Here is a 10,204-nt window from a genome sequence, read left to right on the forward strand (position 1 = left end):
TGTCTTATTGGTGCTTAATGGAAACGCGCAATCATAAAAAATGGTTGCATTTGGTGATTATCCGTGAGTGTGATTGTCTCCTTCTGACAGAGAAGTCAGAGAAGACACCTCAGCCAGCTGGACTCTGGGTTGGGTGCAAAGTCTTCACCGTACACCGTCTGCTGCTGGAGTGAAGGTGACTTGCGCCCCGTCGCAGTCAAGGCAATGCGGAGAGGAGTCGCAGGCGCTCATCCGGTACTTCTCCTGCGCTCTGAGGGTCGTCTGCGAAACGATTTGCTTCCTCTCCCACAGTAGAGAAAGAGGAGGGCGACGTGAGAGATAGACAGAGCAATAACAATAATCGGAGATTCAACCCAGTCTGTAGTTGTCGAAGGTGAACTGAGCGTAAACGGAGGAGAGACTAAGGTGAATAATAAGGTGCGGGGCGATAAGGCAGGAAGACAGAGGTGGTGGAGTTTGGGTTGAAACACACAAAACAAAACCGTTCTGTATTAGGGCTGTTTTATTAGTGGATGTGTATGCATGAGTTCTGCACCGAATGGGCGCAAAAACCGCCCCAGATCTGCCGGGAACATCTTCCAGATCGGCAAGCCTCCTTATCGAGAGAGGAGGGAGAGCACCGAAAGCACCCGCAAAGCCCAGCGCGCTGTGGCCGACTGCAGAATGGTAGGTTTGCGACACGTCGATGCCTGCATGGTGCCTCTGATTAGGAGTGCTCTATTATTCTACCACCCTTTCTTTGTTCTAGGATGATCGACTATCCCGTGCATGGTGCACAAGCGAGGGCTGTTAAAAGCTGCAAAAAGGCTATCTTTATAACCCCGTGTGAGAGCCTAAAAATCGTTGTATGCATTTGCATTGCTTTGTTGGCAGGGAAGCCAAACAAATCACCTCGGCGTGCAGATTGATTGTATGATTTGCATTTGGAGTGTTGAAAGGTGCTGGTACTGATTTGGGATGATCTTAAAATTGCCTAATTTCCAGAATTATCTATGAAATGTCTGAGATTTGTGTGATGACACAGATGCCCTCTGTTTTGACAGATGGGAGCATATATGTATACTTCACCCTTTCATACATCAGTGCACGTCACTGAGCCTCAGAGCCCATACAGGAGGAGATGCTGGAGTTGCACAAAATGAGCGAGATTTGTGTCCCAGTTGCGAGCTTTGAAGCTGTGCAAACAACCAAACTTAGCATAATGGGCTCTCATCAATGAAAAATCGATTCATTCACCATGCCCTCTGACTGTGGGCTAATGGCGGTGCTTTTTTTGCGTTATGGTTGATTTGTGATCATAGGCTATATTTCGCTCAGAGATCAATGTGCATTTGTGAGCGCATATAGGACACATGCAACGCTGCAGTTCACAAAATAGTTTAGTTAAAGCACGCCATCATGCACCTGCAGCAGCAGATTATTTGTCCCCAATATGAAAAGGTGAAGATCAGCATTCAGCATTTTCCTCTTGCAGCTCTGGGCTGACACGTTTTTATGTGAATATGTCCAATATCCAATATCTAGGCTAGTATAATTTACTGCAATGGACAGTTTTCACCTAAGAAACGTAGTAATGTCTCAAGTAAAAGTTGACTGTTGCTTATGTCTGACGTTAAGGACATTTCAGGATAACTCAATTCTGGCTACTTTTATGATTTCATTGCAACACAGATCGTCCAAGAATTCAATACACTTGTGGCCCTGTACCGTGAGCTGGTCATTTCCATCGGTGAAATCACCGTCGACTGTCCATCCTTACGGGCCGAAATGCTCAAGACCCGAACTAAAGGCTGCGAAATGGCGAGAGCGGCACATCAGAGTCTCTCCTTGATATCGGGGTGAGTATCCAAGACGCTGTCCAAGCCACTAGAAATTACACCAGGCTGGGCGCTAGCCATGGTGCTGAAAGTGTAAAATACCTCGAAGCGGCCAAATGGGCAAACTAAGGTCAAGTCTGTGGCTCTCTGAGGTATAGCTGCTGTGCCAAGAGACAAACACATCAACTGATAGGCATATTAAAGATTTACTTCAGCATTTCCATTTTAGGAACATTTATTTATTAAATATCTTACTGTGTAGTCGATTACTTTAACTTGCAACTAGTGAATTTGACGTTTGGAGAGAGTTTGAACACAGAGAATGTGATCAGCTTATGCTATTTCAAACTATAAACAAGACAAGTTTAAGAGGAAGTAATGAGACCAACATTACTGAACCACTACCATTAGCCAAGCCTAAAACGTTAATGCATCAAGAGTGGATTGCTTCCCAGAACTAAAACATGAGTGTAATGATCATGCAATGACGTTTGCACTTTTTCCTCTGCTTGTGTGTAGTTTTGTGTGTATTTCAGGCAGAGGAGGGAAGTCTCTTCCTCTGCTATGGTCATTTGAATATCTGGAAAGGAGCCTGCTTTTCGGTAGTGGATGCTTTGTGTTTGGTCATTTACAGCATTAAGTTTGTTAGGTCAATTGTTGCTTTTAACAGAAGAAAATTATACCTTAGCGATGAAAAATCTTCAAAACCCTTATGTTTAATTTTTTTAATTGTTTACTGAATCAGATGACTAGGTTAAGTTAGATTACCTTACCGTGATATATTGTAATGAGCCTGAGATTGTAGCTGGCAAAAAGCTATGATACAAGAGACAAGGCCATTGTTGCCACTGTGCACCACATCTACTCCATGTTAGTGCAAGAGCAAGAGGGGCAAAGTGAAACTGGTGGCCCTCTGTGTGGCCAAGATGTCAATTGACTTGACACCCCAAACTTTCTTTAATTACCAATCAGACAGATTGAAGACAGAGGGGATAAGGATCTGATGACTGTTTACAGCTAAAGGCAAAGCACTATTAGACCAACAGCAACATCAGGTTTACTCTAGCTATCAGTAGTATCAAGTGACATACAGGTCACAGTTTGTTGCTCACTTACTGAGTGATTGAGTGTATATCCATTAGCATTACAATACATTGTTTTCTCACACATTTTCCTTTATAATCATGACTCAGTAAATGTGCTAAGCTGCACTCTGCCTTTTCTCCATAACCTATTTCTTGATTTAATAATTTAGCTGCTCGCTGTGTCCTTTAAGTTATTTTTGAATGTGTATCCTTTTCTGTTACATGCATGAAAAAATCCTCCCATCTCATGTAATGGGACTTTGAGCCACACATGCGTGACAGACTGGTCACAGACTCATGCAGTTAGAGAGGAAACATGTCTCACACATGTTTCTTGTCATGTCAGGGCATGAATCATACAGGACGCATTGAACTGGGGCAAACTCATCTCGGTTGCATTTTATAACCAGGCTTAAGTAACATTGTATTTAAATCATAGAATCACTACATTTTATTGTACAGACTCTCTGTGCTCCACAGTATTGCATTCCCAATACTGTATATGGCTTGTAATTATGCAATTAGATGCAATTATGCCAGTCTGTCTTTAAGATGAGTACTGCCCATTATTGTCTTGCACTTGAATTTCCTGCAGCTGCTACAGAAATGGAGCTGGTGTGGTAGCTTTAGAGAGAGCTCTAAGTTTTCAGTGATAACAGCATCAACATTATTGTCATTATCATCGCCACCACATACTCTAAACCTTCTTCCCTAAAAGCTCTCCTGGCCATTTCCAAGTCTGTCTCCACTACTAGACACAGAGCTTGAATTAGGCAGCACAGATCATTCCCCTTTAATCAAATAAACCAGTGTGTCTGAATCGGTTGAGTGATGCAGGGCCTCTCCAATGTGCCGACGAAAGCTGATAAGCAGAATGGCATTGATGACAGCTGTGCTTTAGTAACAGTAACAGGCAGCACTGTGACAGAACAGCGATGGGAAGGCAAAGCTTGCTGTTGGAGGAGGAAAACGCAACAGCGTGATTTGTGTGAGGAATATTTGTACCAGGTGCAGGTTTCTCGCCTTTCGTCTCTGTCATTTTCCCTTGTGATATCACACCCACTGAATATTACCAGCTTTAGTTTCCCCTTGAACACCAGGATTTATATGGCTGTGAGGCTACTGCAGTGCTTCATAAAAGGTAGAGATCAGACCTAGGTGAATAAAAAATATTCAAATGGGGTTTGATATTTGAACTTCCTGAGCACTGTTTATTTATGCATTTACAGGCACTTCAACAGCCTCAGACATGGAGTCACTGCTTGCAAAATAGCCTATATGAAGTGAAATGCATTCAGTGGATATTTTACTCTAGTCGGTTGGCAACATAAAGCAACAGAGACAAATCTTCAAGCATCAGACTGCTCTGATTTACTCATCAGTTTATGTAATCCCCATAGCTTCTCCTCTTTTCTCTTTTCTTTTTTTTAAAGTTTCCCTTTAATAGAGCATTTCCATTTTTATGACATGTAAAGAATTTCTAGTTACTGTCTATGATTATTGATAATGTTTTAATCCACACAAACAAATTTATACATTACCATGCAATATTACCATAGCAGATTTTTTTATTTGTTAAAGTTGAATGTCTTGGGACATTAATGGTTTGTAAACTCACATGGATGATGCACATGCTAAAACTTGAAAATCCTCTGCAAAAATTAAATGGTTTAGCCATAATTTTCATTATTCATTATCATTCCTGAACATACGCAAGTGTTTGTAATGCACACTGCTTGTTTTCTGGAGTGGTTTTGACAAAATCAGACCATTTAACCGAGAACATTCGTTTGAGGTCACCTCCACACTGACAAATAAAACCCTGCAGAACCAGAACTTAGCCTGTATCTGTGGAGTGGGACATTTTCATCGAAGAACAGCTGGCATGTAAACTCCCTGTGTTCCCACGATGTGCCGCTGCAGGCCAGAGGATGGGGAGATCCACCCTGAAATCTGTAGGCTCTTCATCCAGCTGCAGTGCTGTCTAGAGATGTACATCACCGAGATGCTCAAATCTGTCTGTTTGCTGGGATCCCTGCAGCTCCATAGGAAAGGTACAGTACACGGAAAAGCACTGCCAAGGCTTTAACTCACTCCGCTGCAGTGTGGTTTTGTCTGTGTCTGTGTGTGTGTGCGTATTACTGTAAGTGTGCCAGTGTAATTGTGTGCTTTATTACTTTTCCTGTTTGTTGTTTTACATCCTTTATAATGTAAAGTGCTCTGAGTGATTGATCAGTTCATTAATTCATTAACTAAAAGGAAACAACCAGCCTAACCTGTCAGAAAGCAATCACAACACATTTGCAGATTTGAATAGACATAAATATTCATAGACAGCTTCTTACCCTGTATTTTATGCAAATTATCATCTAAAACCTCTTTTTTTGTTGTTTTCTGTTTTTGTATTTGTTTTTTGTTTTCTCAAGTGCTATACAAACGACACAACCACTGACAATATGGGAACATCCAAATACATTGCAAAAAAAACTAAAAATAAAAAAAAAATTAAAATGGAAAATAAAGACAGAAAGAAAGGAAAAGAGAGAGAGAAATAGGTAAATCCTAACCACCATAGATGGGTCTTTCACAGCACAATACTTACAGAAATAAGACTTTTGTAAGCTTACAGTAATGTGATCTTAGATCAGTCCTGTGGGATCCTATCAGTCCTTGAAAATCTGTGACAAGTGTACTTCTATTCCCTAATGTTTTATGCATATATGGACAATTTATTTTATTTTATTTATTTTATTTATTTATTTATTTATTTATTAAATTTGCTTTAGGTAAGGACTCCTGTGGGCCACCAAGGATTGACAGTAAGGCAGAGGAGAGCTCAGACATCCCAATCCTAGAGGACACTTCTTCTTCTCCCACTGACTGTCCTCAGCTCTGCTGGCTGGTGGCCACCGACATAGAAAACATAGAAAAGTGGGTAAAGAGTTGAATGTGTGTGTGTGTGTGTGTGTGTGTGTGTGTATACTTGAGAATACTTCACATACTGGGAACGCATCCAGTAGTTTTAATAGTGCATTGTTGTTGAATCAGTTCAGGTGCTAAAATGTTAATTGCATAAAAGCCATACTTTTTGTTTTGGCAGGGATATGAGAGAGATGAAGAACCTTCTCAGTAAACTCAGGGAGACGATGCCTTTACCACTGAAGAACCAAGGTAGGACCTCAGCTAACCATCAACCCACATACCCATGACACTTTCTTTTATATGGGCTGTTTTAATGAACTCATAGGGATTTAATTTGATTTGAAACAAACAACCTTATAAGAAAATAATCATCTCTGACTTGACGCTTGTCTCTGTGTATTCTTGCGCCCAGATGACAGCAGCTTGCTGAACCTGACTCCCTACCCACTGGTCCGACAGAGGAAGAGGCGGTTCTTTGGGCTCTGTTGCCTGGTAACCAGCTAAGGGCCCCGCCTTCCTGGGTGGGAGGCAGCAACAAAGACACCATTACCCACTGTCCTTCACCACTTGTGTCTCCCACCAATCTATTACTGCCATTTTCAAATAAATTGTCTCTTTCTCTCTTTTTTTTTAAAGGCTGCCCATTTTATAATTTTATTTTGTAATACAAAGAAGAATTGTAATTGCAATGTATTGAAAACAATAGTCATGAACATATATTTTAAGATATTTTGAAACAGATTTCCCCTTTTTGGTAAATGAAGTCAGATACTTTGCTTGTCCAGTGTAAATGAGAATGAGAGGCCATTTGAAATAATGTCAATGTTCGATTACTTCCACAAAACTGATTGCTGAATGAATGAAATAAGGACTAATACAAAAAGGGAATTAACTGTTTGTTTGTTTTGTCAGATATAATGAGATTATTTATTTATAGACTCCATCTAAATACTTAAGGATGACACTTGCAGAGACAAAGTTACAACTTTGTCTGAGCTGAGATGACAGGACTGTGCAGAGTAAGTCTGTTGTGTATTATGGTCTCTTTTTTCTTTCTTTTTTTTTTTGCTGTCTTTCTTCTTAATGTACTTAATTTAGTCTTCCATGAACCAAAAACCTGTACCAGACTTTTACTTTCCAGCTTCAGAAAGGAATATATGATACAATACTCAAAAGAAAACTTCTTTGCACACAATATCTATCTATAAATTGAGACATTAGACTTGTATATACACATACTCTTTACGCAAATGCGCTCTGAATTATTTTCAAAGTCGGGGTTGGTTAGCTGAGGATCTGTTGGTTGGCATAAGCAGGGAGAGTCTCCCTTTGTCTGGGGCAATCAGTGCAGACAGAGGGCAGACAGCATGGGTGTTGCTTATTAATGATAGTGATCAATGTTTAGGGCATGGTGAAGGTACTGTAGTCAAAGCTGATAAAAGCTATAGGTCATTTTACATTGTTAATAAAACTTTTGTTATTGAAACCTATCGGCCAGTCTCCTCTTTCTAGTATGTTTTGCATGTAATCCACACTTTTTCCACTGGGTGGAGACAGTGCGTGATATTGACTTCTGTCTGTTTCCACGTGGGCGTGGGGATCTGACAGTAATTAGATCAGATTAATAGCTGAGTTATTCCAAAGAATTATGTCACTGATTATGTTTTTAAAGATGATTAGCTATATGTAGCAGATGGGAAAGTAACTGTCGAAACTCTGAAGACGTTTGAAAATCATCCAGTGATTCACAGCATTTTCACTACTTAGCTGTTTTTTTGGATAAACATCTCTGCTCTCATTCCAAGCTGACAGGAGAAAGAGAGAGAGAGAGAAAGAGAGAGAGAGAGAGAGAAAGAGAGAGAGAAAGAGGTGGGGGGGTTCAATCTCCCTCCACCACTACACATTTGCTCTGTTGACACTGCTTTAAAAAAAAATCCTTTTCCTGAAAAAAAAACAGCCTATCTAAACCCTTATTCATAGCAGACAGAGAGAGAAAGAGAGAGAGAGACAGAGAGAGAGTGAGAGAGAGAGACAGAGAGAGAGAGAGAGAGAGAGAGAGAGAGAGAGAGTATAGGGTTGTGGAGGTCAGTGGAGTCAGGCCCCCTGACAGGATCCAGCTGGTCACCTCATTATATTGCGGGGCAGGAAGCATTTCTGTATCAGTGAAGGATGACTAAACAAGCTCCTGCTTGCTGTGTTCAAAGTTTTCAAAGAGTGTACTTAACAAAGACTTTCAAGGTTTGCATCTCATAAGTCCTCAACAACAAAACTGCACTGTATAATTGGGGCATACATTGTAAGTGAAGTGCATATAGTGAACAATGTTTGACTTTCAAAACCACTCTGCTTTATGATCCAGAAGACGTTGCAAGCCTGTTAGATATCGCGGGGTGTATAGGTCAGGAGATGTACATTTACTTGGCTGCATCTGAAATAGGACATGAGGATAGGAAAAAATTGAATAGGACAAAGTTCAAATCAGGTAACCACATAACCAACTTTTCCCCATAGTTTGGTGTTGCAACATGATTCCTTCCTTCCTTCCTTCCTTTCATGATTTGGAAGGTATATGCACTTCTCTGAGAAGCCACACCTGCCACACTTGCCTTTGGGCAATTAGTATCAAAAGTTGGTTCGGCTTTTTGCGCTGAATGATTGAATCAAGATTGATGAAACCATTTTACAGGACTGGGTGATCCCTATGGGCCAAATCCTGTTCCCTCATGATGTTGCTGTGTTCCAAGATGAATGCAGCCAACGCAAGAGTGTCAGAAGCCCTAGGATGGAGTCAAACATCTTCTATGGTGTTCCTAGACACCAAATATAGACCGCATTCAACATTTCTGGGATGCAGATTTCCACCTCCATCATCCCTCAAACATCTTTCCTCCCCTGAAGAATGGTCCCGCATCCCTTGACTTATATGACAAGGAGGACTGAAGGCACAGCTGGCCAAGTACCAGGTATTTGATACTCTATCCATCTAAGTCTGGATAGATAACTATGTATCTAGACTATACATCTACCTATTCTATCTATTGATATATCTATACATACACACACTATATGGACAAAGGTATTGGGACACAACTCTTAATCACTGAATTCAGGTGTTTCATTCAGTCTTATCACCACAGGTGTATAAAATCAAGCGCCTAGTCATGCAGTCTGCCTTTACAAACATTTGTTGTTCTAAAGAGCTCACTGAATTTGGGTGTGGTACTGTAAGAGTAATGTAATAGGATGCCACTGTTGCAACAAGTCAGTCGGTGCCTGCCTGACTGCATTGTGCCAACTGTAAAGTTTAGTGGAGGAGGGATAATGCTATGGGCTTTTTTCTCTGAGGTTGGCCTCGGCCCTTTGTTCAGTAAAAGGAAATCTTAATGTTTCAGCTTACAAAGATATTTTGGACAATTCTCTTCTTCCAACTTTGTGGGAACAGTTTGGGGAAGGCCCTTTTCTGTTCCAGTATGACTGTGACTCAGTGCACAAAGCAAGATCCATAAAGGCATGGCTGGGTGAGTTTGGTGTGGAAGAACTTGAGTGGGCCACACAGAGCCCTGACCTCAACCCCATCCAGCACCTTTGGATGAACTAAAACGGAGACTGCGAGCCAGGCCCTCTGGTCCGACATCAGTGTCTGACCTCACAAATGCTCATCTGGATGAACGGGCAAAAATTCCCACAGACACACATCAAAATCTTGTAAAAAGCCTTCCCAGAAGAGTGGAAGCTGTTTATAACTGCAAAGGGGGGACCAGCTCCATATTAATGCCTATGGACTTAGAATGGGATGTCATAAAAGCTCCTGTAAGTGTAATGTGTAGGTGTCCCAATACTTTTGTCCACATCTTGTAAATCTATAGCATAAGAGACAGACAGGCTCTCAAACAGAAAAGCTTTTACAGGCCTAGCAGCAGAATGTGTATTTATTTTGGTTTCTTGGAATGAGGCGGAGCTCCAGGGGAGTGATTGCTTATTTGTATATGTCCAAACATTCTATCTCTTACCTAAAATAGTCCTGTATACCAATTTGTGTATATCACCCCTCCAAGAGTGTGGGCATGTGTGACAGGTGGTGTAGCATCTGCCCCCCAGACACCTGCCTTTGTATACAGCATGCTGAAATTTAGGGCCACACATTAGCCAACCAAAAAGAGTTTTGATGTAATGGGGAGGACATGAAGTAGGTGGTGTCCTCACACACAATTTCACATGCCCACACACACACACACACACACACACACACACACACGCACATACACCCATGCATGCACGCGCTCAGTGAAAAGGCAGTGAGCCAGAGGCAGGAATAGATTGTCAGCAGGGGTTTGGTTGGCAGGCTGAGCCATGTCTGGTTTAGTAAGCAAAGGACATTTT

General features: G+C 41.3%; 1 protein-coding gene across 1 annotated transcript; it reads left to right on the forward strand.

Annotated features, from left to right (window-relative positions):
• Nucleotides 1–230: 230 nt before the first annotated feature.
• On the forward strand, nt 231–7,265 carry rgs7bpa (regulator of G protein signaling 7 binding protein a). The gene is made up of 6 exons (XM_030060423.1): nt 231–666; nt 1,672–1,838; nt 4,826–4,956; nt 5,689–5,833; nt 6,003–6,073; nt 6,237–7,265. Exons 1-6 carry the CDS (start codon nt 523–525, stop codon nt 6,326–6,328), a joined length of 750 nt encoding a protein of 249 aa, XP_029916283.1. The 5' UTR covers nt 231–522; the 3' UTR covers nt 6,329–7,265.
• Nucleotides 7,266–10,204: the final 2,939 nt, after the last annotated feature.

The sequence above is a fragment of the Myripristis murdjan genome, chromosome 9 (assembly GCF_902150065.1).
Source record: "Myripristis murdjan chromosome 9, fMyrMur1.1, whole genome shotgun sequence".
Lineage (NCBI taxonomy): Eukaryota > Metazoa > Chordata > Actinopteri > Holocentriformes > Holocentridae > Myripristis > Myripristis murdjan.

Bases quoted from the DNA above. Each gene is read 5' to 3' on its own strand.
- rgs7bpa (XM_030060423.1), top strand. From the start codon at position 523: ATGAGTTCTGCACCGAATGGGCGCAAAAACCGCCCCAGATCTGCCGGG. The intron at 667-1,671 runs GTAGGTTTGCGA...ATTGCAACACAG, and splicing joins CTGTGGCCGACTGCAGAATG to ATCGTCCAAGAATTCAATAC. The intron at 4,957-5,688 runs GTACAGTACACG...AATTTGCTTTAG, and splicing joins CCTGCAGCTCCATAGGAAAG to GTAAGGACTCCTGTGGGCCA.